The sequence below is a fragment of the Bos javanicus genome, chromosome 11 (genome assembly GCF_032452875.1).
Source record: "Bos javanicus breed banteng chromosome 11, ARS-OSU_banteng_1.0, whole genome shotgun sequence".
Classification (NCBI taxonomy): domain Eukaryota; kingdom Metazoa; phylum Chordata; class Mammalia; order Artiodactyla; family Bovidae; genus Bos; species Bos javanicus.
The window spans coordinates 9,386,372-9,413,078 of NC_083878.1; the positions used below are offsets into that span (position 1 = coordinate 9,386,372).

At 50.3% G+C, this 26,707-nt stretch overlaps 1 protein-coding gene across 1 annotated transcript in view; it reads right to left on the reverse strand.

Moving 5' to 3' along the window:
* The window catches only part of TGFBRAP1 (transforming growth factor beta receptor associated protein 1), a 33,813-nt gene extending 8,760 nt beyond the window's left edge, over window positions 1-25,053 (reverse strand). Inside the window, exons 1-7 of the mRNA XM_061431807.1 lie at window positions 24,953-25,053; window positions 17,686-18,386; window positions 14,673-14,867; window positions 12,099-12,253; window positions 4,325-4,407; window positions 3,018-3,359; window positions 1,053-1,110 (exon numbers count right to left, since the gene is read on the reverse strand). Of these exons, the coding sequence (XP_061287791.1) occupies window positions 1,053-1,110; window positions 3,018-3,359; window positions 4,325-4,407; window positions 12,099-12,253; window positions 14,673-14,867; window positions 17,686-18,373 (1,521 nt within the window). The 5' untranslated portion in view covers window positions 18,374-18,386; window positions 24,953-25,053. The remainder of the gene's footprint in view (window positions 1-1,052; window positions 1,111-3,017; window positions 3,360-4,324; window positions 4,408-12,098; window positions 12,254-14,672; window positions 14,868-17,685; window positions 18,387-24,952) is intronic.
* Between the last annotated feature and the right edge of the window lie 1,654 nt (window positions 25,054-26,707).

Below are 26,707 nucleotides of genomic sequence, written 5' to 3' on the forward strand. Positions count from 1 at the left end.
AGAATGAATTGGCATCACGAGGGGTGGAAGAGATGGGTGCTGCCTGGGAGCCTGTCTTGCATCATCCCTGTGCCGCAGACCTCACCCACCTGTCCACACTGACCTTTGAACCACACTCCCAGAAAGAAGCCCAAGAAACAGGTGGGCAGTGTAAATGCTGCAATTTTGATACCACTGTACAAATATTTTCTATATTACTAATTTCTTCAGTGCTGAATTCCCTAAACCCAACTACTCACACAATCCTTGAAATGTGTCATTAAAAAAATTCTGCCATAGATGGAGATTTATTCCTAATTACTTCAGTTTTATAAATTCCTCTCTATGCAGCTCTGCTGTTATTAATACATTTAAAGCAAACCATAATTCTTACAACTTGGTGTTTAAAAAAATGAAAATGCTATCTTAGACTCCCAAATCTGCTCTTAAATTTTTTTTTTACCTATTCCACAATCACATTATCATGATAGTTTCTCAAAGCAAGCAGGTATGTTTGATGAGTTTGTGAGCACTGCTGGTGTTCCCAGCCGCTCACAAAAGACATAAGAGACAGGCCGAGACATCTGAGCACAGAACCCCTGCCAAGGCCCGGAGCACTGGCTCAGACCCCAGCTCCCCCCTGACCAGTGGTGTCCCACGGGCAAGCGACTGGCCTTAATCAGCTTTGGTTTTGTCGCAGATGATGGATAACTCAGTTGCCTACAAAACTTGCTGTCATTAATGGTAGAAATTACAAACTACTACTCACAGTCTCAATTTCTGATAAGGCAATGATGTCGCAGGCCTCGTGGCTCAGTATGAAATCCTATTTTTCTCACATTTAAAAAAACTCAGTCTTAACAATGTTCTTTAGAGAGACGGAAAGGCAAAGAAAAGAAAACCCCAGGCTGCTGTTTCTCAGGGATTCATTTTCTAAAAAGGTGTCACTCTTGTTCTGTAACAAGGGCTATGATCAGGCAAGAGCGGTCTCTACCAAGCTGTGATTTTTTTTTTTCAAGTAACTCAGAGTTAAACGTGGTTTTACAGCAACACCTAGAAGCCTCTGAACTCACCTGAACCGCAGCGGCATCTTGGTGGTTGTAATGGTAGAGCAGGCCCAGAGCAAAGTACCTGCAGGAAAGCACAGGGTCAGGGCACCCTCTGCTGACCACAAACTGCAGGCGGCAGCCCCACAGCGATGCCCAGCCCTCCCCCAGCCCCGCGTGTTCTATTCAACTCAGATCAGCAGCACATTTCAAGCAGCAGAAAGACCCCCACCTCTGTTTATTTACGTATCATATGAAAATGCATTCCCTATCAACTTCCGTAAAGGACCATATTCAAATCTAAGATAAGCTGAAAAGTAAAACTACAATTATACGATGGAAACTCGCATTGGGAATTGCTTTACAATTTACTTCCAATACTAGTATGATTTCCCATCTCTTGAGGGCACCATTAAAATCATCACGGGGAATTAAGACTGTTTGGAAGGGAGGCTGTGTGAGCTATTCTGGAAGGGGGGATTCTGAACTGCAAGAAAGGCCAACAGCATGCAGGCATGGCAGAGAACAGGTCACGGAGAGTCAGGGTGGCAGGGGCAGGGGGGCACCCACAGTCCTGGGCCCTGAGTTTCAATTCAGGCTTCATCACTCATGGACTGTATGACCCTGAGCAAGCAGCTCACCCTCTGTGGCCCTTGTGTTCTCATTTCTAAGTGGACAGGATCAGTGACAACACAGAACTGCCTGGATCGAGAGCTGTTCCCACCTCCCCAGCTCTTAGGGGTGTCCCCTCCTGGTCCCCCTCCTCTCCCGGCAAGCTGCCTCAGGGACTGTCAGACTTCTCCCCTCAAAGAGCAAAGACACTACACTATCCCCTGGAACCCTTCTCTTCTCTAGGGAGATTTTAGAGAGTTACACTGACTCGCCGGACCCTCCCGTCCCAAGTCGCAGCGTCGCTGCCACCAGAGGGCAGGGCATTGTCTGGTTCCTTCATGAATCACTCTGCTCCACAGTGCATTCTGGAAACTCAGGGAAACGGCCAAAGAAGACACCGCCTGCGTGGAGACCAGTCACCAGCCCGTGATGCCCTGCATCTGAATGGGGTTTGGGTTGTGAGCCCCTGTCCCCTCAGGATTTGACGAGCACCTCGGCCACGTCACATGCTTAACAAAGGTCACGGACAGAGGATCTTACAGGGAGCACCCAACACCCCTCATTTTTAAAGAAACCCCCAGCCCAGGCCCGGAAGGCTTAGACCCCTGCCCCCAGGATGAAGCTGGTCTAGTCGGGTCATCACTGCAGACAGGCCTGCATGGTACCCGGCGGTCAGTCAGCAAGGGGATGGGTGCTGACCAGCTCATGCCTGTAATGAAGGCAGAGTTTGATCCCTTTCGCCCACAGGATCAGGAAGCCTGCCTTTCTATCTACTTATCCAGGTATCTGCCTCTCAACCTGGTCATCAGTGGCTGAAGTGAGCTATCATTTTACCAACACACATGTGGCAGCTAGCACAGGCCGATCCCATCGAGAAGGAACATGGAAAAGACAGGACGATGCGCTGACTCACAAGGCCCATGACGGCATGTTCTGTCATTAACGAGTTAGTGTGGAGGGGCTTTCCTGGTGGCTCGGACGGTGAAGAATCTGCCTGCAGTGCAGGAGATGCGGGTTCAGTCCCTGGGTCAGGAAGATCCCCTGGAGAAGGGAATGGCAACCCACTCCAGTATTCTTGTCTGGGAAATCCCATGGACAGAGGAGCCTGGCGGGCTACAGTCCATGAGGTCGCCTAGAGATGGACCCATCTGAGTGATTGACATGGGAGCTGAGTGGTCTCTGAGACCCCTTCGTCTGGTCTGCAGACCGTGATGGGGCTGACGAACCCAAGGGTGACAGGTGGTCCCTGGAGGAAGGTGTGGGACTCAGAAGTCGCTCTGGTTCATTAGTAGCACAACAGCATCTGAAGGTAGGGGGCAGGGAAGGGCCAGGCGGGGAGCCCCTGGGGAGCATCTGGAGTGGGGATGGAAAGACACTCACTTTTTGTGCTTCTCCAGCCAGGCAGCGCTGTCAGGCAGCAGACAAAAGTTCTCAGTGACCAGCAGGTCCAGCAGGCTGTCGTGGTCGGCCTCGGCATACAGCTTGAGCAGGGCTGTGTCGATGTCCTCCTTGTAGCCGTTGGCCACCTCTGTGCTGCGGACCTCGTTCAGGTAACTCATGAGGAAGCGCTTGCATTTGGCCACCTTGTCCTGGTCACCCTGTGTCAGCTGGTTGAGGTCTGCAAACTCGTGCAGGGGCGGGTGGGAGCGGGTGAACGAGGAGGACGTGGGCAGCAGGAGCGGGTACAGGGAGATGAGCTCCCGCACGTCGAGTTGGCCGCTCCTGCAATCACAGGGGCGGAGTTTGTGAGGCATAGAGAGAAGGGTGCAAGCCAACCGGGAGTGGACCCCACCACTGCCCGCAGAGCCCAGCACCACGCTCCGCCAACCTCAGGCCCCACAATGGAACAGGGGGCTCGGCTGCCGAGGACATCACACCCCTAGGGCTGAGGGGGGCCATGGTCCCTGCAAGCCCGGGCAGGAAGGAACGGCAGTGGCACTGCACCTCTGACCAAAGGCGGATTCCGAGGCTCTGTGCACACCTCCTCCTCCACGGCTTGGAAGCGCACAAAGTCTGTTCTACTTGGACATTTAGAAAACTTACTCTACAGACCACACCTTCGTGGGACATTTAAGGACTATCATAGCAGGTGCAATTTGATCTTCCGCATGAGTGCTGAGCGAACATAAACAGCTGCTGACCCCAGAGCACACACCTGACCACCCCCTCTTGCTCCCCCCCACCAGAAGAAGGGCTGCTGGGGATGGGGTGCTGGGCCATGTAGGGAGTGGGGGTGGTGGGAGGGCCCCCATGTGCAGGATTCATGAAATACAGAAGGGACCATGGCTTCCTAAGACACTGAGTCAGGAGCACATGGTTCACAGTGTCTCTAGAACAAGAACAGTTCTCATAAATCCACCTGCTCTCTCTCTAGACTCACAGCCTTTAGTTAAAATCTCTGGAGCAAAGGGAAACCAAGCCCTCAGGGAATCCACAGGTCATCACATGCACTCTTTAGAACTGCCGTCTCCTCTCTCCGAGGACCACTCTGTACGCCTCTCATCAGCCCCACCCTGAAGACACACGACAGTGACCCCTGGGCTAAGGGGGGCGGGGGCCTCCCCACTCCTCCCAGAGCACTGCAGCTACGCGACTCTCCCGTCACAGCATTCCAGTGACGACGGAGGTCCAACCGCAGACCCAACCGCAGGGACACAGGAGGGCTCGCTGCCAACTCCTCGAGTTACCTGAAGAGTTCTTTAGCCTCCAGGAACTGGAGCTGTGCAAACTGTATGAAGCCCGCCTGCAGCAGGATCCGCCGGTACATGACCTGCAGGGGACACAGGCGGCGTCGCTCAGACCAGCTGGAGTCACTCACCAAGGGAGGGAAACTGAGGTCCTGGTCACAACCCAGACTACACGTTAATTATTACAGGGAATCCTGAAGTTATATGGTAAGGAAGAAACAAGGTTTATTCGAAACTATTCTCAACATGTTAGTACACACACATATATGTCAATCCACCCCTTGTTCCCAAGATCAAGTTGTTCTCTGAATCATCATTGCTCCTTCTTCTTCATGATTTCCCATCCATCCTGGTCTGTATCACAAAGAGACCCTAACATACTTTGGGCTTCCCTGGTGGCTCTGTGGTAAAGCATCCACCTGCAGAGTAGGAGACACAGGTTTGATCCCTGAGTTGGGAGGATCCCCTGGAGAAGGGAATGGCAACCCACTCAGTATTCTTGCTGGAGAATCCCATGGTCAGGGTAGCCTGATGGGCTACAGTCCATGGGGTCACAAAGAGTCGGACACGACTGAGTGACAAACACTTTCACTTTTTCCCACTGGTCCGTATTCCTCCTCCCACCCTCCCTGGCTTTCTTGATCGCTGCTACCTCGAGTGCTCAGATGGATGTCAACAAGGCCAGTGTTCTCGGCAGCCTAGAAGCTGCCCATCCCTCTTCACTCTTGCGGAACTCTCTTCACAGCGGCATTTCTGAGCATCCCTCAGAGCACGGGGTCCATCTCATTTAAGGATAGACCAATAAGCAGGCTTTCCTGCTGAAGCTGGGGAGATGCTGCGCCTTCCGTCCCCTCCCCCACTGGTGATGCACAGCCACGCCCACAAGTCAGTCTGAGGATTCCTGCAGTACAAGCGCCGCTTATCTTTGTCTCATCTGGTCCTACCCAGATTTCTTGGACTGTGGAGCCCCTGGTTCTGGAAACTCCCAGGAATAGCAGCACACTCAAGGAAGATGCCCTGAGTCCCTTCCTCGTTCACCTGAAACTATCACCCTGTTGTTCGTCAGCGATTCTCCAATACAAAATCAAAAATTCAAAAGAAAAAATAAGATGCCCTGTGGCGTCTTCAATTCCACCGCGACCCTGTCACTGCCCGGCTGATCAGCTGTGAGGTGTGTCCACCTTTGTCTGAAAGGCTCTGTGGAGCCGTCTCTGCTGTGTCCTCCCTGGCTCCAGCACCTCAGCTCACGCCTGCACCTCCTCACAACTGAAGACTCCAGTCACGTTTAGATCCCTCCCCCTTCCAGAACACCCTGCTGCTCAAGCAGCTATCAGTTCCTTGAAGCCACTCCACGATTCACCTTAGCATCCTCACATCCTGGCATGGTACCTGCTGTTTTGTAATCACCTACTGACCTGATCAGTTTTTATGAAACTCCACTTTGAGGACCCCCCTGGTGGTCCAGTGGTTAAGAAGCCACCTTGCCATGCAGGGCACGTGGGTTGGATCCCTGGTCAGCGAGCTAAGACCCCACATGCGGCAAAGCAACTAAGTCCGTGTGCCACAGCTACTGAGCTTGAGCTCAGAAGCCAGGGAACCACAACTACTGAAGCCCGCACGCCTGGAGCCAGTGCTCCACAGGAGAAACCACGGCAATGAGAAGCCTGCACACCCCAGCTAGAGAGCATCCCCTGCTTGGCGGACTAGAGAAAGCCCATGCACAGCAACAAAGACCCAGCATGGCCAAAAATAAATAAATAGAGCAATCTTTATACAACAAAAGTCCAGGAGCTGACTGTGGCTCAGATCATGAACTCCTTATTGCCAAATTCAGACTTAAATTGAAGAAAGTAGGGAAAACCACTAGACCATTCAGGTATGACCTAAATCAAATCCCTTACGATTATACAGTAGAAGTGAGAAATAGATTTAAGGGACTAGATCTGATAGACAGAGTGCCTGATGAACTATGGATGGAGGTTCATGACACTGTACAGGAGACAGGGATCAAGATGATCCCCATGGAAAAGAAATGCAAAAAAGCAAAATGGCTGTCTGAGGAGGCCTTACAAATAGCTGGGAAAAGAAGAGAAGCGAAAAGCAAAGGAGAAAAGGAAAGATATAAGCATCTGAATGTAGAGTTCCAAAGAATAGCAAGAAGAGATAAGAAAGCCTTCCCCAGTGATCAATGCAAAGAAATAGAAGAAAACAACAGAATGGGAAAGACTAGAGATCTCTTCAAGAAAATTAGAGATATCAAGGGAACATTTCATGCAAAGATGGGCTCAATAAAGGACAGAAATGGTATGGACCTAACAGAAGCAGAAGATATTAAGAAGAGGTGGTAAGAATACACAGAAGAATTGTACAAAAAAGATCTTCACGACCAAAATAATCACGATGGTGTGATCACTCACTTAGAGCCAGACATCCTGGAATGTGAAGTCAAGTGGGCCTTAGAAAGCATCACTACGAACAAAGCTAGTGGAGGTGATAGAATTCCAGTTGAGCTATTTCAAATCTTGAAAGATGATGCTGTGAAAGTGCTCAATATGCCAGCAAATTTGGAAAACTCAGCAGTGGCCACAGGACTGGAAAAGATCTCTGAAAAAACTCTGAAAAAGTTTTCATTCCAATCCCAAAGAAAGGCAGTGCCAAAGAATGCTCAAACTACCACACAATTGCACTCATCTCACACGCTAGTAAAGTAATGCTCAAAATTCTCCAAGTCAGGCTTTAACGCTATGTGAACCGTGAACTTCCAGATGTTCAAGCTGGTTTTAGAAAAGGCAGAGGAACCAGAGATCAAATTGCCAACATCCACTGGATCATCGAAAAAGCAAGACAAACATCTATTTCTGCTTTATTGACTATGCCAAAGCCTTTGACTGTGTGAATCACAATAAACTGTGGAAAATTCTGAAAGAGATGGGAATACCTGACCACCAGACCTGCCTCTTGAGAAACCTGTAAGCAGGTCAGGAAGCAACAGGTAGAACTGGACATGGAACAATAGACTGGTTCCAAATAGGAAAAGGAGTACATCAAGGCTGTATATTGTCACCCTGCTTATTTAACTTATATGCAGAGTACATCATGAGAAATGCTGGGCTGGAAGAAGCACAAGCTGGAATCAAGATTGCTGGGAGAAATATCAATAACCTCAGATATGCAGATGACACCACCCTTATGGCAGAAAGTGAAGAGGAACTAAAAAGCCTCTTGATGAAAGTGAAAGAGGAGAGTGGAAAAGTTGGCTTAAAGCTCAACATTCAGAAAACAAAGATCATGGCATCTGGTCCCATCACTTCATGGGAAATAGATGGGGAAACAGTGGAAACTGTCAGACTTTATTTTTTGGGCTCCAAAATCACCGCAGATGGTGACTGCCGCCATGAAATTAAAAGATGCTTACTCCTTGGAAGGAAAGTTATGACCAACCTAGACAGCATATTCAAAAGCAGAGACATTACTTTGCCAACAAAGGTCCGTCTAGTCAAGGCTATGGTTTTTCCAGTGGTCATGTATGGATGTGAGAGTTGGACTGTGAAGAAGGCTGAGCGCCAAAGAATCGATGCTTTTGAACTGTGGTGTTGGAGAAGACTCTTGAGAGTCCCTTGGACTGCAAGGAGATCCAACCAGTCCATTCTGAAGGAGATCAGCCCTGGGATTTCTTTGGAAGGAATGATGCTAAAGTTGAAACTCCAGTACTTTGGCCACCTCATGTGAAGAGTTGACTCATTGGAAAAGACTCTGATGCTGGGAGGGATTGGGGGCAGGAGGAGAAGGGGACGACAGAGGATGAGATGGCTGGATGGCATCACTGACTCGATGGACATGAGTCTGAGTGAACTCCGGGAATTGGTGATGGACAGAGAGGCCTGGCGTGCTGCGATTCATGGGGCCGCAAAGAGTCAGACACAACTGAGCGACTGAACTGAACTGAACTGAAGTATCTACAGGAAAGAGTAGGTGGCAGACCAGCTCAGAGAACTGCGCCCCATGACTCTGAAACAGAGAAATCTTTTGGTGCAGCCCTAGCAGGATTTCCCTCCAGGATTAAAAGGATGCAAGATGCAAACATTTACAGGACAACTGGGGACACTCAGGCAGATGGGACACCCCAGCCTAGGAAGGCATCAGTGTTTATTTCGGAGGTGTATGTGACACGTATGTTTCAAAGGGGGGCTTTCTTGTCTTTTGAAGACACACAGTGAAATAATTTTAGATGAAATGGGAAAAAAAAAAAAGAACAGGTATCAAAGCCCAAGCTTAAATATGACACTATCCATACTACGTGATACACATCAAGCAAGCTTTCCATAAGACACACACCTACATCTGTAAATATCCGCTCACTGCCTCTGTCTTTACAGCATCCCAAACCTTAATATAATTAAAGCTTGGCTTCTTAAAGATCTAAGCCTTCTCACCTTTTGGATCTCTGGAAGGAATATTCCTTTAATCCGAGTCCCACAGTTAAACTTCTCCTTAAATCCCTCCCTAGTTCAGAACTCAGTGAAGCAAAACCAACACTCGCTTTAATGGAGAGAAAGGCGAACTGTGAAAAGCCAGTCCCCTCAACTTCTGGTCTCTCTCCCTTGCCACTTTCTGGTTTTCCTGAGCCCAGGGTCTAGCATTTGGTTGCAAGCCTCCTAAAGTTAAAATAACTAACATCCCTAATCCTTGTAAGAGTCACAGTCAACCCTTAAAAACACATTAATATGAATGAGACATTATCTCTGAACCTTTTTGTCAGTACTGTCTTCTTTTCCTCTCATAGTTCTATTTTAAACCAAAACTCTTCTGCTCCCCGATCCACAGAGACTAGCTGTTTGAAGACCAGTTCAAAGCTCTGAATCAACCATCACTCATTCCTTGTTGTTCAGCCCCAGGCGCGAGCAGGGGCCAAGGGAAATGGAGGCGAGTGTCTGCCCAGGACTGGGGGAGGAGCGAGCTGGAGCTGGGGAGTAAATGGCCGTGTGTTATAGGTTAACAGGGATAACCGTGGGAGCTCAGAGGAGTCAGTGCTGCCTGGAGGATGGGGCAGATTCAGAGAAGAGACATATGTAAGCACAGTATAGAAACTGTATTTTAGGGGACTTCCCTGGTGGTCCAGTGGTTAAGACTGCCTTCCAAGCCAAGGGGTGTGGGTTCGATCCTTGGTTGGGGAACTAAGATCCCACAAGCTTTGCAGGCAAAAAACCAAATCAAAAATCAGAAACAATACTGTAACAAATTCAATAAAGATTTTTAAAATGGCCCACATTAAAAAAAAAAATCTAAAAAACCAAAAACCCTGTATTTGGTGGATGATGGATGTTTTCTCTACTGACAAAAAACAGCACAAACAACAAGGGAAGAAAGCAATGGCGCAGGGGCGGAGGCCAGCCCAGACTCCCCAGGACGCCCAGAGGCAGCTGTCTTACCCAGCACCCCCGTCTTTGGTCGGTGACGCTGCTTATTTCTGACCTGTTCTCAGCGTGCTTCTGGAGTGCCTGCCCAGCACACAGGTGGCAGGTGGCTCAGGCCTGGTCACACGGGGGCAGAGGCGGTAGCAGAGGCTGGGGATGGGGCAGGGCCCAGCCACCAAGGCCGCCTGGTGTGGACCTGACCCTGGCCAGGAGGTGCCTGCTGTAGGACCTACAGCAGGGGTGTGGACACGTCAGAAAGCTCCTTCGGCGGTGGCGTGGAGGATGGGCTGCAGACATGCAGGAGGGGGCTGTGAACACAATTCCAGCAAAAAGGGAGGAGGGCTCCCCGTGGTCATGCAGGCACGAGAACCAGGGCCAAGTTCAAGGTCATTGAGGCTGCATATCTGGGCCCAAATAGGAGTCTAAAACAACAGGGGGTTGGGGGAGACAGGGGTGTGCCAGATGGACAGACCCCAACAAGGACATCACACAGGAGGGCAGGATAAGGGCCAACACTAGCCAGTGCCCACTGTTCGGGTGCTCGTGGGAAAACAAGGGGGAGGCAAAAATTCAACACAGGAAGCCTCTTTAAGAAAAAGCCTCTTTAAGACCCATTTGAGGTATGTCCCTGGGTGTGTCCAAGAGGGGATCCTGATATGTACCCGTCCCCCTGAGGCCACTCCCAGGGGGAGAGGAGCTGAGAGCAGAGGCTGCCAGACCCCACTGGCCTTCCCACCAGGATGCGATGCACTAGGCAGAAACAGGTGCTCTCAGCTCGGAAACACGCCCTGAACTGACAGCTTCCTTCTCTGTGCTTTGCTGCCCCCTGCTGAAAGTTCACAGATCATCTCACTTGAAAAACACAGGGAATAGGGCTGGGGTGAGGGGAGGCCTGGGATTAGCAGACGCCAGCATACAGGATAGATAAACAAGGTCCTACTGCACAGCACAGGGTGCATGTGTGCTAAATCACTCAGTCATGTCCAGGTCTTTGCGACCCCATGGACTGTAGCCCACCAGGCTCCTCTCTCTGTCCGTGGGATTCTCTAGGCAAGAATACTGGAGTGGGTTGCCATTTCCTTCTCCAGAGGATCTTCCAGACCCAGGGATCGAACCCACACCTCTTCGGTCTTCTGCATTGACAGGCAGGTTCTTTACCATTAGCGCAACCTGGGAACTACAGTCAAAATCCTGCAATAACAATAATGGAAAAGAATATGAATAAGAATGTATATATATTTATAACTGAGTCACTCTGCTGTACAACAGTAATTAACACAACACTGTAAATCAATTATACTTAAATAAAACTTTTTAAAATAAGGAATAAAGATGAAAAGTTTATCAATATTTATCCTGTGACCATAAATGACAGGTCCTGACTTTTTCCACCTTTAGTCTACCTTCTGCTGCAAAAAGCCACGGAGGCCAGAAAGCACAGCTTCATCCCACAAACCATATCGTCTTGAAAATCTGGCCAGCAGGTAACAAGAGGGGGATCACTCTGACTTCATGAGAATCTTTCATGAGTGACTTAGATGTTTGTAAGAAGCGTGCATGCACCAATATTACACTTTGCTGCTGAGTCACTTCAGTCGTGTCCGACTCTGTGCGACCCCATAGACGGCAGCCCACCAGGCTCCCCCGTCCCTGGGATTCTCCAGGCAAGAACACTGGAGTGGGTTGCCATTTCCTTCTCCAATGCATGAAAGTAAAAAGTGAAAGTGAAGTCGTTCAGTCGTCATCATTCTCAAATACATAGTGTGACCTGAACTCACCTTGCAACCAATCAAGAAGCAAATTTTAGAAAACCTGATTTCATCAGATGTGAGAATAATTCATGATTGTTTCATCAACTATATTGATCATACCAACGATATTAAAGCTAGCATTTCTTAAGTGCATTACAAGCTTTCTCCTAAGGAAATTAATTAGATGGATTCCGGCAATATTAGACGATTTATGAGTATGGTTCACAAAGCTTTTCCTACAGATAGTAGAAACTTAAAAAATTAAACCCCATCCCAACAAATACAAATTCTACATTGGGAAACCAATTACGCTGGGGATCTCTTGACTTCTAATCACAGTGCCCGTAGTCTACTCTGGAGGAACGCGATTGGAAATGCAATGTGGTGTATTAAGCATGGGGATCATGTCAGAGGCTCAGATCCTGGCTTGGCCTCTGCCGACATCGCGACCCGCTCCCGCAGCCTGCGTCCTTATCTGTACGACGTGGACGCACAGAGAATTTGAGTGACAGACACAAAGTGGTCTGCAGGGCCCGGCGCCCTTAGATCCGAACATTTTCTAATCAGCAGCTTGGAGGCACGCTTCCACATGGCTAGCTGACTACAAACCTGAAATTTTTCCTTTGGGATGTTCCTCCGAGCGCCTTTCGCTAGAACTAGAGCCTCCTCCACTCGGTGGCTGGCTAACAGGTCCTGTATTTGTTTTTCCAGAGGTAGCGGAACCAAGATGTAAACACCTTTACTCGTGGCAACGATCACTCTTCCTGGGAAGAAATGGAACAGGTTGGAGAGGAAACGGACACTGTGCTGGCAAGAAAACACCCCGCTTTCACCCCACACAGGAGCGATAGCTGACTCTGAACAATGTCATCACAGTTCTCCCAACACAGAATCGCCACGGCAATCAGAAATTAACGCTTCTCTTATCTTCTTTCCATCATAAGAAAAAGGCAAACTCTTAACACTACATTTTTGAAGTATAAGACATAAAGATGCTTTGCCTTTTTTTATTCTATGATGCTGATAAATTTAAAGCCAGTTGAATAGATCCAAATGAGTCTGTAGAGCTCCGTCACAGAAAATGAGCAATAAGAATTATGCTACTCCTCATATAAGGCTGGGGCTTCCCTGGTGGCTCAGATGGAAAAGAATCTGTGTGCAAAGCGGGAGACCTGGGTTTGATCCCTCGGTCTGGAAGATCCCCTGGAGGAAGTCATGGCACCCATGCCAGTGCTCTTGCCTGGCAAATGCCATGGAGAGAGGAGCCTGGTGGGCTACAGTCCATGGATCACAAAAGTGCTGGACATGACTGAGCAACTAACACTTTCACTTTTTCAAATAAAGCCGTTCAAAATTCTTTTCTCTCCAGGTTAGTCAGTTTAGAAGAAACTAAGATTACAAGGTGACATTCTGAACCATAAGCTAACATCTCACACTTGCCCTGTATGGTCAAGATCACCGAGTCCCAGGGTTATGGTCTCCATCCCATGAGAGACCCTGACCCTCGGCACCATGAGGTCCTGCACAATCCAAAGGAGAGTCAGACCTGCGCCCAAGAGAACTCCTCCTGCCAAGCATTGAGAGCGAGTTCTGCTCTCTCTGGAGGTGCGTTTCAACTAAATTAATGCCTGTTCCCAGGAAGCAGTGGAATGGCCTTGTCTTTCTGTCTGAAGGTTGTTCAGGGTCAGCCACACCTTCCTGCTCCCTCTGCTCCCCACTCCTTGGGATCTATCACCTTCAGCCCAGGCCCACCACCTGGTCTCTCCCGCCGGATGCCCCCGCACCTCCCTTCCTCGGCTCCCTGCCTGGCGGTCTTGTCTGCGTCCTCTGTCTCCATGCCACCCAGCATCATCCCCCCACACTTGGGAGATTCAGCCCCTGCTCCGTGTTGGGTCCTCCTTCCAGGAGGCTTCCCACGTTCCCGCCTGGGGTAGTATGTCACCAGCCTCCCTGTGCCGGTGACCCCCAGGGCGGCCTCCACCCTCAGCCCACGGAGGATATAACATTGTTGTGAATAACCTCTCCTGTGCGTGTGCGTGTTGGAGCCCAAGCTGAATGCTGACACGCTCACGTGGGATGACAAGTCTCAGCAGGCTGTGTTCCTAGCACCTAACACAGGAAGGGCAGTGTCCGGGGAGCCCTGGGGGCAAAGGCAATGACTGCACAGATAGACATAAGCTCCTGGCTTCAAGGCAACCTCACAAGCGGTGTTCTTAGGAAGCCAGGAAATCTGGCCAGGGGCAGGGCTGAGAGCGCATTTCTGAGGTGTGGAAAGGGCTCTGGGGTTATGTGGGAAAATGCCTGCTGCACGGCTCTGGATTCAGTATCACGATCTCTTCTACACACTTCCAGACAGCTCAGCTGAAAGTGAACCAGTACCAAATCCAGGTGAACAGGGGATGGGCAACCACTTTGCTTCTCTTTCAACTTTTCAGTACATGTGAAGATGCTCACAATGAAATTGTTGTTCTTGTGGTTTAGTTGCTAAGTCATGTCTGACTCTTCTGAGACCCTGTGGACTAGAGCCCACTGGGCTCCTCTGTCTATGGGCTTTCCCAGGCAAGAACACTGGAGTGGGTTGCCATTTCCTTCTCCAGGGGATCTTCCAGACCCAGGGATGGAAGCCACATCTCCTGCTTGGCAGGCGGTTTCTTTACCACTGAGCCACAATAGATGCCTCATGTGGTTCGCTCCCTGGTTGCCCTGATCTGCTGAGGCCTCATCCCCTGCTTGCCCTTCTCACATACTGGGCACCACAGTCATGCTGAATGACCTACACAGTCCGGGACCTGGGCTTCCCTCCTGTGCAGACTCACATGTGCCTTTCTCTCTGCCTAAAGGTTCCTTCATACCATACGTGCTTGGCGGACTCCAGCTCATCCTCAAAAGTTTGGCTCAAATGCCACCTCCTGCAGGAAGCCCTCCCTGGTATGGTTAGGAAATACTTCCTACTCTGTTCTCCTAGCTGGCCTTATTTGTTGCTGTCAAGCTCTCAAATGCTGTAGCTGTTTTTTAATGCCTCTTTCCCTTTAATCTCCATGCCCCTGAAGCTCAAAGACTGGATCACCATCGCCCATGGAATTTCTGTGTTCAGCAAGAGGCCATGTTCCCAGTGGCTCCTTAATAGCATTTAGTGAAGAAATAGCACCACAAAAGACCTAAAGATTCGGTGGAAACTCGTACCTTCAAAATCCTGGAGGATGTGGCCTTCCTTGAAGGGCAGGGTCTGCTTTTGCTGCTGATCCAGCATGCTGTGCACGGTGATGAACTCGTCGTCCAGGGCAACGACATACGGGAAGCAGACGGCCGCTCCGATCACATTCTCTGACCAGCGAACAGGTGCACGCTGAGAGATCCCAGCCACCGTGGCGAACATGCCTGGGAAAACAGGAAGCGTCGGGGGGCTTCAGAGAGCTGTGGTTTGCTTGCCTGTTTTCTGCAGAGGTGTCTGGACGTGGAATACCTGTCCCCTTCATCACATTTCAGGATGGGAGAGATGATATACCAGCCTGCGTGGACAGAAGACCCTTGTATCTGTTCTAATGAAGGGAATCTCTCTCCCCAGAATGTCCACCTTATACCTCCTTCTAATTAAACATAGAATTAAAAGATGCTTGTTCCTTGGAAGAGAAGCTATGAGCAACCTAGACAGCATATTAAAAAGCAGAGACATTACTTTGTCAACAAAGGTCCGTCTACTCAAAGCTAAGGTTTTTCCAGTAGTCATGTATGGATGTGAGAGTTGGACCATAAAGGAAGCTGAGCGCTGAAGAATTGATGCTTTTGAACTGTGGTATTGAAGAAGACTCTTGAGAGTCCCTTGGAATGCAAGGAGATCCAACCAGTCAATTCTAAAGGAAATCAGTCATGAATATTCATTGGAAGGACTGATGCTGAAGCTGAAGCTCCAATATTTCGGCCACCTAATGTGAAGAACTGACTTATTTGAAAAGACCCTGATGCTGGGAAAGATTGAAGGCAGGAGGAGAAGGGGACGACAGGGGATGAGATGTTTGGATGGCATCACCGACTCTATGGACATGAGTCTGAGCAAGCTCCAGGAGTTGGTGATGGACAGGGAAGCCTGGTGTGCTGTGCAGTCCATGGAGATACCTAGAAGTCGCAAAGAGTCAGACACAACTGAGTGACTGAGCTGAACTAAATTAAACATAAGGTTAAAAAATGTGCACATGGGTCTTCCCTGGTGACTCAAGTGGTAAAACATCCACCTGCCAATGCAAGAGACAGGGTTTCATCCCCAATCCAGGAAGATCCTACATGCCTTGGAGCAACTAAGCTCAAGTGCTCTAACTACGGAAACCCACACGCCCTAGAGCACGTGTTCTGCAACAAGAGAAGCCACCGCAGTGAGAAGCCCGCGAACCACAATTAGAGTCGCCCCTGCTCACTGCAACTAGAGAGAGGCCCTTGCAGCAATGAAAACCCAGCACAGCCATATAAATAAACAAACAAAAACAAAATAAAAAACAAACCAAAAATAGTGTACACGCACCCACATGAAGGTGTACGCTGCTCGTGTCCTCACACGTGGGGAAGAGAGAATTCCGCACAATTTAAGAAGCTTCACAAGCTTTCTGCCACATCCAGTCCTCCCATGGGTTTGTGTCTCTGCTACTGCTAAGTCACTTCAGTCGTGTCCGACTCTGTGTGACCCCACAGACAGCAGCCCACCAGGCTCCCCCATCCCTGGGATTCTCCAGACAAGAACACTGGAGTGGGTTGCCATTTCCTTCTCCAATGCGTGAAAGTGAAAAGTGAAAGTAAAGTTGCTCAGTCATGTCTGACTCTTAGCGACCCCCATGGACTGCAGCCTACCAGGCTCTTCCATCCATGGGATTTTCCAGGCAAGAGTACTGGAGTGGGGTGCCATTGCCTTCTCCGCACCAGCTTTTCCCTAGACATTCACTCCACACTGAACGCATTCGTTCAGATACTTATTGAGCACCTACTGTATGTGGGCCACTCGACAAGATGTCCCATACCGAACTCTCGCCCTGCTCCTCCTGCCACCACTTAGAGTTCAGGTGTAATTCTGGTTCCATGTTTTCTCTGATACAGGGGTACAACTAACTCTGCAATTCAAGACAGTCTGCTGTTGAGTGTTTGTCAATGATAACATCCACATTCACTGACAGTTTATCTACTTTGTACTTAAAGCGCTAACTGCTGCTGCTGTTCAGTCCTTAAGTCGTGTCTGACTTTTTTGACTCCTGAATCAGGTGTGGGGATATATACAGACAAGCAAACAAAACACAGTTGATTTGGAAAACCTATCGTCCTAATTCCCACCTTGCAGGAAACAAAGCTCTGCCTGACACTGTGTGTCATCCATGCCTACGACCGAAAACGACGCGGCCAGCTATGATTCTCAGGAGGTGATGCTGAGAATAGAAAGACCACAGGACACAAGGAAAGCCCTTCCAAGAAGCTAGCAACTAAACTAGATGCTTTTTGGTAGCATGAAACTGCAGTCAATAAGGGAAAATCAGGGCCATGACCTTGGAGCCTCCACACTTCAAAATATCTAGAAGTGAGCTCCCCCAACTCCTTTTTAGAATGGAGAATAAACACAGACCAGGTGGAAACCCATACACAGAAGAAAATCCTATAAGGAAGTCTTACAGATTCTTATTTTTGCACTTATCCCCTTACAGGAATTCTCTCTGGAGCCATCTTCAGGCTCTACTTTGTACTGTGCTCAGTCGTGTCCGATTCTTTGCGACCCCAAGGACTGCAGCCCGCCAGGCTCCTCTGTCCCTGGGATCTCCCAGGCAAGGATACTGGAGCAGGTTGCCATTTCCTTCTCCAGAATCTTCCCGACCCAGGGATCAAACCTGCATCTCCTGGGGCTCCTGTATTGACAGGCAGGTTCTTCACCACTGAGCCACTTGGGAAGTTCCTCAGGCTCTACTTTAGCACAAAATAGGTGATGCTATGACTGGCCTATTTTTGTGCCATGAAACCCACACTCACAAAACAGTCTAATGAAAACTGAGCAGACACTGGGCGTGCGGTTGTTTGCCTGTTGCCTCAATGTCACCAAACATAGTCCACAAGTGTCTGCTTTTCACAACCACAACCTCCCTCTCCAACCTCAGCATGAAAGCAAGGACAGAAGGTGGAGAGACTGGGCAGAGTGGCAAGGTTAGTGGAGGCGCCCGGGCGCCCTGCTCACCCAGTCCCCCAGGGCCCGCCAGAAGGAACTCCTGTCTCCCGATCCTCTTGACGATGGGCCGCCTCTCCTCGCTGCAGAATGGGAACAGGTCCTGGGCGGCGCCCGTGCTGTAGTTGAGGATGATGTACTGGGTGGTGAGAGCCAGGCACAGGAAGTGGCCGTCCACGGCCACGGCCAGCGGCTGCTCCGGTGTGGACACCTCCCTGACAATCTGCACGCGGTCCTCGTACACCAGGAAGACCTGGATGGTCCTGCGCTTGACTGAGATGATGCACACCTCCACGCAGAAGGGGTCCCCGCTCACTGGGTTCTCATTCAAGGCGAAGGCAGTAGCCCCCTTGATGCGGGCGCCTGAGGGCACCGGCTCTAGGCTTAGCATGTGGACCAGGCTGATGCAGCCGTCGCACAGCACCAGCAGCCGGCTGAGGGCCGACGCGGCCCGCAGCTCGCTCACTGCCTTCTTGAAACCCAGGTGTCTGTGCAGCTGCCTGGTGGCCGTGAACATGGCTGACCCGCCGGGCAAGGTCTTCTCCTCCAGCAGGAAGTGGTACACGAAGCAGTCGCTAGTGCCCACGTAGAGGTTCCGGCCGCAGCACTCCACACACTCCAGCAACCCCCGGTCCCGGTCACTCAGCAGCTGCTCCCGCTCAATGGCGGGGACCAGGGTGAAGGCCTTGGTGCTCATCATGTTGGCGGCGGCTCTGAGGGACAAGAAAGGAAAGGGAGGTTAGAGGAACGAGGGACGGATAGAACCATTTCCGGGCATGACAAATAAAACGTCAATTCCCAGTTGTAACTTCAGAGAAAGGAAATCATTTGACACTTGTGAAAAATACTGAAAGAAAGACTTCTGACTTGGCCTTCTCCCACAGGCAAACCGAGACCCTGGCAGGAGAGCACACATGTGCTTGTAAGTAACTGCCAACTCTCTTCAACAGTCACTCAGCCGCTAAGTCAAGTCTGACTCTCTTTGAACCCAAGGACTGCAGCATGCCAGGCTCCCCTGTCCTCCACTCTCTCTCTGAGTTTGCTCAATCTCATGTTCATTGAGTCGGTGATGCTTTCTAACTATCTCATCCTCTGCTGCCCTCTTCTGTTGCCTTTAATCTTTCCCAGCATCAGGGTCTTTCCCAATGAGTCGGTTCTTCACATCAGGTGGCCAAAGGATTGGAGCTTCAGCAGCAGTCCTTCCAACGGATATTCAACTCTCAACAGAACTGAGATTTATTATATACGGAGTCTCCCTACATTGTTCTTCAGAAACAAACCTCTGGGTAGAAGAAGAGCATGTCTACTCACCCACAGACAACACAAGACAAACATTTTGGAAAAAGACAAAAATGATCACCACAGATGTGCCCCCAAACCCCACCAGCCACCTGACTGGATGTCTAAGTGAATGGTGGGGCACAGCTCCATGGTGGGGTTCACTCCTGCCCCTTGGATCTCACAGGAGTCAGAAGCAGGGACCAAACCTCCGGTTCCCTCGCATTGTTCTCACTGAGGCGTACGCATTGTCCCAGTACCATGTTTGGCTCCCAGAATCAATCTGTTGGTGTGGAGCGGTAAAGATGTGTCTCGAATCTCCAGGGCTTGTAGGTGGAGAGTTGAGGTACTTAGCAAATTTGTGAGAAGGTCAGTTAATAGATTACTCCCATTGGAAGACACAATGTCCCAAACAGTGTGGGAAGCCTGGGCTTCTTACTTCTTCCTCTGGAAAGGACTCTGGTTTCACAAATTAGAAGCAGCAGAAACAAAGGCACCAGTGCAATTCAGTGGGGAAAAATAAAATCATTTCAATCAATGGCTGCTGGAACATGTGGTTAACATTGAAAGTGAAAAGTCAAAGCGTTAGCAGCTCAGTCGGGTTTGACTCTGCGACCCAATATACTGTAGCCCGATAGGCTCCCCTGTTCATGGAATTCTCCAGGTAAGAATACTGGGGTGGGTAGTCATTCCCTTCTCCAGGGGATCTTCCAATTAACCTCGGTTATCCCTACCTCATATCATCTCCTAATATAAAAATTAATTTGAGATGCATCAAGTTATTTTAAAAACAAAAGCTAAAACTACAAATCTTCTAGAAGAAAAGATAGGAGAACATCTTTGGGATCTTGGGGTACATAAAGATTTTTTAGGTTATGAAAAGCACTAACCATAAAAGAGAAAAAGCTGGTAAACAGGATTTTATAGAAATTTAAAAAGTGTGTCCACTGAAAGACATCACTAGGGAAATGAATAGGCAAGACCCAGACTGGGAGAAAAATCTGTGATAGCCATCTCAGACAAAGGGCTCACATTCAGAAGAGAAAACATGATGGTCAACAGCCATGGGGGAGAGATCAACCTGCAGAACCACCTGTAATTGCAAACTGTAGCTACAAGCAGACTTCATCTCATACCCATCAAATGGACAACACCTCCCAAGTCTGATGATGCTGGGGGTTTGCAAGAATCCAGATCCATGGGCATGCCCCTGTTGCTGGTGGAGGCTTCTGGGCTGGCCAGACCATGTGGGCGACGGAGGAAGCCCTTGGCAACTGGGGAGCCAGGGATTCTCCTTTTGGCTTCACTGATGTTCAGCAGGACATGAGCAAGGAAGCTAGCAGCAGTCCTGTTTGCAACTGGGGGGCAATGGAAATGCCACAATAGACGGATGGAGCACCACACAGCAGTGAGGGGATGCACTGCAGCCCACCCATGACTCGGTAAACCTCCCTGGAAAGGGGAGCTGTGGATGCTATATTCGGCCTGATACTTCAGGCCTTGTAAGATGCAGAAACATGGAAGTCCCAACCAATGTACTATTTAGAGTTGCAGCCCTACATAGTGAGATCATAAAGAAAAGTAAGGGAATAAAGAACAGAAACCCAAGGGGGATAGGATGTGAGTGGGCAGAAGCTGATCTCAAAGGTATTAGTCATGTCTGTTTCCCTGTGCCGAGTTGCTTTTATTGCTACTCTCTACATCTCATGTGAATTGTAAATGTTCTTTTCAATATATAAAATATTAATTTAAAAATATTTATAAAAAATATACTCATTTCCCCAAACCAGCTTACCCTGGAAACATAATAGATACAGAGCCTCGGTTAAATAAGCTTGGTGTGCACGCATGCTCAGTCGTGTCTTTGCAACCCCATGAACTGTAGCCTACCAGGCTCCTCTGTTCATGGGATTTCCCAGGCAAGAGTAGTGCGGTGAGTTGCTATTCCCTTCTCCAGGGGATCTTCCCCACCCAGGGATCAAACCTTCGTCAACTGCATTGCAGGAGGGTTCTTTACTGCTGAACCACTGGGGAAGCCCTTAATAAGCCTGGCAGGAATCATAAAATGCATGTTCCTTGTTTACAATCTCACTTCACGGAAACATTTACAACCCATGTCAATGATTAACTTGTCATTTCTTAGTTCATCTAAATCCAGAGCTTAGTTTATCTGAATCTGTATTTACAAAGTCTGAATATTTCCATACATCCCGGGTTACTGGAAGATGGGGAACAGTCCAGCAGAGTCAGAAGCCCTGCAAGGGGCAGTGTGGGCACCTTTCAGGGCCCCAGCCTTTTACTTCCCAACCTCTGCTCAGCCTCTGCTACCCCAGCCACACAAATGCCTCCATTTCTATCCACAGCCAGCTGGAGCTGCATGCTGTGTTACTCCGGGCCTGGCTTCCCTCTGCATTCTCTCTGAACTAAATCTCACCAAGGCCAGGTTGCATTAAAGGTCACCACTCAAAGAATAAAAACAGAATAAAGGCAATGTCTGAAGTAGACAGATTATCTAGATGCAGAAACTGGCTAATAGACTCAAGGTCACCCTGGTGGTTCAGTGGCAAAGAATCTGCCTGCCAATGCTGGAGATAGGAGTTCAATTCCTGGTCTGGGAGGATCCCACATGCCGTGGAGCAACTAAGCCCGTGCACCACAACTACTGAAGCCTGTGTGCCCTAGAGCCTGTGCTCCACAACAAGAGAAGCCTCCACCATGAGAACCCCACTTGCCACACTAGAGAAAAGCCCATGCAGCAACAAAGACCCAGCAGAGCCAAAAATAAAATTATACAGAAAGGAAAAAAAAAAATGTATATATATATATAGAAAGAGAGAGACTCCTGATCTGAGACAGAAATAAATATATCCTAAAATAATGCTATGACAAAGTGCTGTTGATTGAAATGGGATCCTCGCCAATGTTTATTTTTTGGAGGACTTCCCTGGTGGTCCAGTGGTTAAGATCCTGAGCTGTCAACTCAGGGGACATGGGTTTGATCCCTGGCCAGAGAACTAAGATCCCCTGAGAGGTGCAGCCAAAAATAATAGCAATAATTATTTTTCTTGAACCAAAGGACAGTCACCTCCTGTCATACAATGCGCACATGATATGAGAACGGCCCTGAGATGGGCGTGGCGTCCCATGTATCTGCAAAGAATCACACACACAAGAATTACACCAACGCTTTAAAATGAAACAAACCCTTTAGAGCCCCACACAGCTGTGTGTGCACCGGAGAGGCATCACTTTAGAGGTAAAGACCCATTGATGGGTATCACAGCCCTGTAACAGGAGGCTCTTCCTATGAATCCACTAAAGATGAATTCTTATGTGCATTTTAAAAAGGACCTTCTACCTAAAGTTGGGCTTCCCAGGTGACTCAGTGGTAAAGAACCCACCTGCCAATACAGGAGATGCGAGTTGGATCCCTGGGTTGGGAAGATCCCCTGGAGGAGGAAATGGCAACCCGCTCCAGTATTCTTCCCTGGGAAATCCCATGGACAGAGGAGCCTGGCGGGGTACAGTCCATGGGGTCACACAAGAGTCGGACAGGACTGAGCAACTGAGCACACACGCAAGTGTATGTATACATACACAGATACACCATTTATACACACCACCTGTATACACATACATGCACATAGTGTGTGTCTATATACCTATCCTATGGATCCTATAAGAGCAACAGCAACAGTTACAAGCGAAGTAGGGATCTGGAGAGGGCAGGGTAGGTGGGCCAGGAGCAGGGGTGGGGGGGTAGGAGGGTGGTCTGGGTCTCCAGGGCATTGCCTTTGTAACATCTTCCTCAATCCTGGACTTTCTAACAGCTGTTAAGAATTATTGAGGGCCTTCTGGATGCTAGGCAATTGTCCCCTTTTACATGTTCTTTTTCCTGAATGTTTATTTCCTCAACAAAGCTACCTGACCATCAAGACAAGATCCTGACCTCAAATCACCTGCAAGATTTCACAGCACGCTCAGTGACTCCTCCTGCCCTTCTGCATGAGGCATTTCAGCTCACTCAGGGTAGCCCCAGATTAACTTGCTTCTTCTGCCTTCATTTAGTAGTACAGTGTTTTTTAATAAAGAAAAACGAGTCAGGTTTGCCACAGAAGAGATGAGTTGTAAAGTACGGGCCAAATTATTGGGTAGTCTCCAAACACCTGGCCACCACAAATGATTACTTTAATGTATTTCTAATGAGAACTGGGCTCAGGCCAAGATGAAGATGCTTAACCCATTAAGGAAAATTTCCTCGAGTTTTCTTAAAGGATCACATGATCCTTTAGCATGAAGGAATAGCCATAATGTTTTGTGTAAGAACAGAAAGGTTAGCTGCAAATCAGGCCTGGAAAGTTTAGCGTTTTTTAAACACTGATCTCTGTGCTTTTAAAACTTGTCTACTGGATCTGCCTGAAGGAGAAAGGGACCCCAGGCAAACCCCTGTCCCTGGAGGGTTAGGCAGAGGCTGGAGTGTCCTGGGAGCCTGCAGTGGAGGGCAAGCTGCCTCCAGGACCAGAGGGCTGAGGCTCACTGTCGAGTGGAAGAGAAGGGGCAGAGGACGGACTTGCAGGTGAGGGCCACCACACCTGTCCCCCCAGGTCTTTGTAAAATGTGCACAGAAAATGTGCACTCTGGAGTTCAGAGTCCAGGAGGGGTCTAACTGCAGAGGGAGCCCTCACCTGGTTAACAATTACTCAGAGCCGAGCCCACCCACTTCAGAGCCCAGACAGCTCTGGCCCCGTGACTTCTTTCTGTTTACGAACCGTAATTTATCTAGCAGCTACTAAGTGCCAGGCTCTGTGCCACATGCACATTCTCTTTATGCGTTGCATGTATCTTTTCTCATATTTCCCCGGTTTTGATTGAGAAAATTGAGACTCAGAACGTCCAGTGAATGCCCAGGGCTCCCAGTTAGAAGGGGCAGGGTCAGGGTTTGAACCCACAACTCCATCCCTCCACTCCCACCACAGAGCGGCTCTGCCCCTGTTAAGCGAAGAACCCGGCCTGGGAAGGTCATACACCAGACAGGCCGCTTCAGTGACCGCGGAGGCAGCAGGGCTGGCAGAAGTGGAAGGAAAAAGAAAAGGAAGCAGCTGTCCAGCTCTTCCTTCCTATCTGACCATAAGGCTGGAGTTTCCTGCTGACCAACAGAGAAGGGAGGCCAGAGGAGGGCAGTGGGCTCGGTGCCCTCTCCAGCCGTGAGCTCCGGGCCGGGCTGCTGGCTCCCACCGCGGTGGACCCTCCACACACGTTCTCCCTGGGTCTCCACCTGCCACCACTGTCCCCACGGCTGCTTGCCCTCCCCGGGCACTTGCTAAAGGATGGAACCCTGATCCGACAGGTTGGGACCCCTGAACTCAATACAGCCTATGTGCATGAAGAAGAGCTGTGTGAAACCCCATTTCCTGCAGCCAGCTAGGGCCTAGAAGGGGGGTTTGATGGTCACCAAAAGCCTTTGGCGGGAGTGATGGCAGGTGCGAGCAACCAGAGGTGGCAGCTTCTGTCTTGAAAGCCACCTCTTAAAACACAGAAGGCGGGCAGAGGAGAAGCCAAGTTCCATAGCACCTGCGTCCCAGGACAGAACGGCGGCGAGGAATCCCCGCCTCCCATCACACACCCCTGCCCGGTCTCCCAGTTCAGGCCAGACAGTCGGCCCCGACTGTGGCCCGGAATTCGCGCTCTCAAATCCCAGGAGCTCCAGGAAATGTCAACCACAGCGACGAAACGATCGCATGCTCGGGTGGAGGGGCAGGGGGCGCGGGGCGTCGTCCTGCTGGGCTCCTCCCCCCAGAACAGCTCACTCAAACCCGGACGAGGTCTCGGGTCTTCCCAGCCCCGAACACGCGCACGCCGCACACCCGCCGGGTCCCCGCGCCGCGCGCCCACCCCCAGCTCGGCCGCAGTCCCCTCCTCGCCACCTGCCCGCGCGCACCTGCTAGTACCCGCCGCCCCCTAACCCCCTTCCCGCCCCAGCCCCGCCCCTGGGCCCGCTCACCGGCCGCGCTCCGGCCGCTCCGGGCCTCGCGCCCCGGGCCGCGCGCTCCTGAGCCCCGGCTCCGGCCCCGGCTTCGGCTCCGGCCCGGCCCCGCCGCTTCCCGTCACGTGGGTGGCCGGGGCGGGAGCGCCGGTCCCCGTCCGGCCTGCGCCCCGCGTCGGCTGCAGACCCCGCCCTGGGCCGGCCGCGGGAGGGGGCGCCCCTCCGGCCTCCGATGCCCGGGGTTTGGGGGGCCCGGAGCGCCTACCTCGGGGCTCGCGGGGGCGGTGGGCGGGGAGACGCGCAGATCTCCGCGGCGCACGAGCTGAGCCTGCCGGGCCCTGGGCGGGGTCGGTAACGCAGCAAGGCTGCAGCTGCCGGGGCCGCGCTTTCTCCTCCCCCGGGCCTGCTGGACACGCTCGCCGCCCTATTTCTAGCACCGCGACGGCGCTGGGCAGTGTACTTGCTGAACGAACAAGTGAATCCACCCATCCCTCCATCCCGGGAAAGGCTGGACCGCACGGCCACCTGACGTAGTTGGACTGGAGGAGTGAGTGGATGGCGGCTGGTGGCCCCGGTAGGACTGAAATGGACTGGCCGGGTACGAGCCGCCCGCCGCCCGCCCCAGGCCCACAGCTAGCCCCGAGCCCCCGGGGCGGTGAATTCGCAGGGTGTCGTTACTGAAGCAGGGAGTCCTGGACTATTTGCCCACTCTTTCAGGAGCGCCAATCGATAGCTATCCCTTTGGGTCAAACTACAGCGTAGAGTCGTAGGTTAGGATGAATCCATGGGCCTCTCTTCAACATATAGTCAAACTCCAGTTCCACAGAGAAAAAGAAAATTCCCTCTACAGCCGTCAGTGCGCAACTATCAGCATGTAAAAAGCCCAATTTTCTCAATGATTTTCCTGACTTTAAGAGGCCCCCAAGACCTCAGGTTTCCTCCACCCCCTGGAGAATATAAAACAAAGACGTAGTCCCCTATCTAGAGGCAGATACCAGCTACTACTCTGCAGCCTTCTGTTTCAAACGGAGAAAAACAAATGACCCCCCAAAAAGTCAAGTGAAGCAAATAATCACCAGGAATTAATTTTCTGTGACTTCCTACGCCCATCCCTTCTGGCTACACATGTCCCACCAGCCCCAGACAAGAGTTTCAGTCCTGACCCTGTGGATCCAGCATCACTGGCCCAACCTCCAGGTGGTGAAGGGGTTTCCAGAGTGTACAGCTACCTGAGCTTCAAAGGCAAGTGCAGGTCTGGTGGAGCCAGCTGTCTGGCTCCACCTGAGTTTTCATCCATCTCATTTTGCCCAGGCCCATGGAGAATGTGTGACTCAGCTCATCACTGGCCCACTTGGCCTAGAATCCACTCTGCTTTGTCGTTTCAGGGCTCTGCCATGCCCTGGCATGAGATTAGGTAGAGGTGACACCTACTGACTGCCAGTCAGACACAGGGCTAAGGGGCTTACCGTGGTGGCCTCATTTAAGCAATATCCTTATGAAGTAAGCACTACTGATTTCTACATTGTACACGGGAATTAACAGACACAAAGTGAAAGACTTCCCCTACATCCCACAGAGTAAGAACAGAGCAAGGATAAGAACTCAACACCATGGTGAAATTTTTTATACATAAAATTAGGCTCTGTTGGTTGAAATACTTTATGGAACATTTGTGTTCTGCTTTACACAATCTAGGAGTGAAGATGTGTTAACAAAGAGGAGCAAAAGAAGATAATTCAGAAATAGTTATTTCCTTTTTGAAAAAATTTGTCA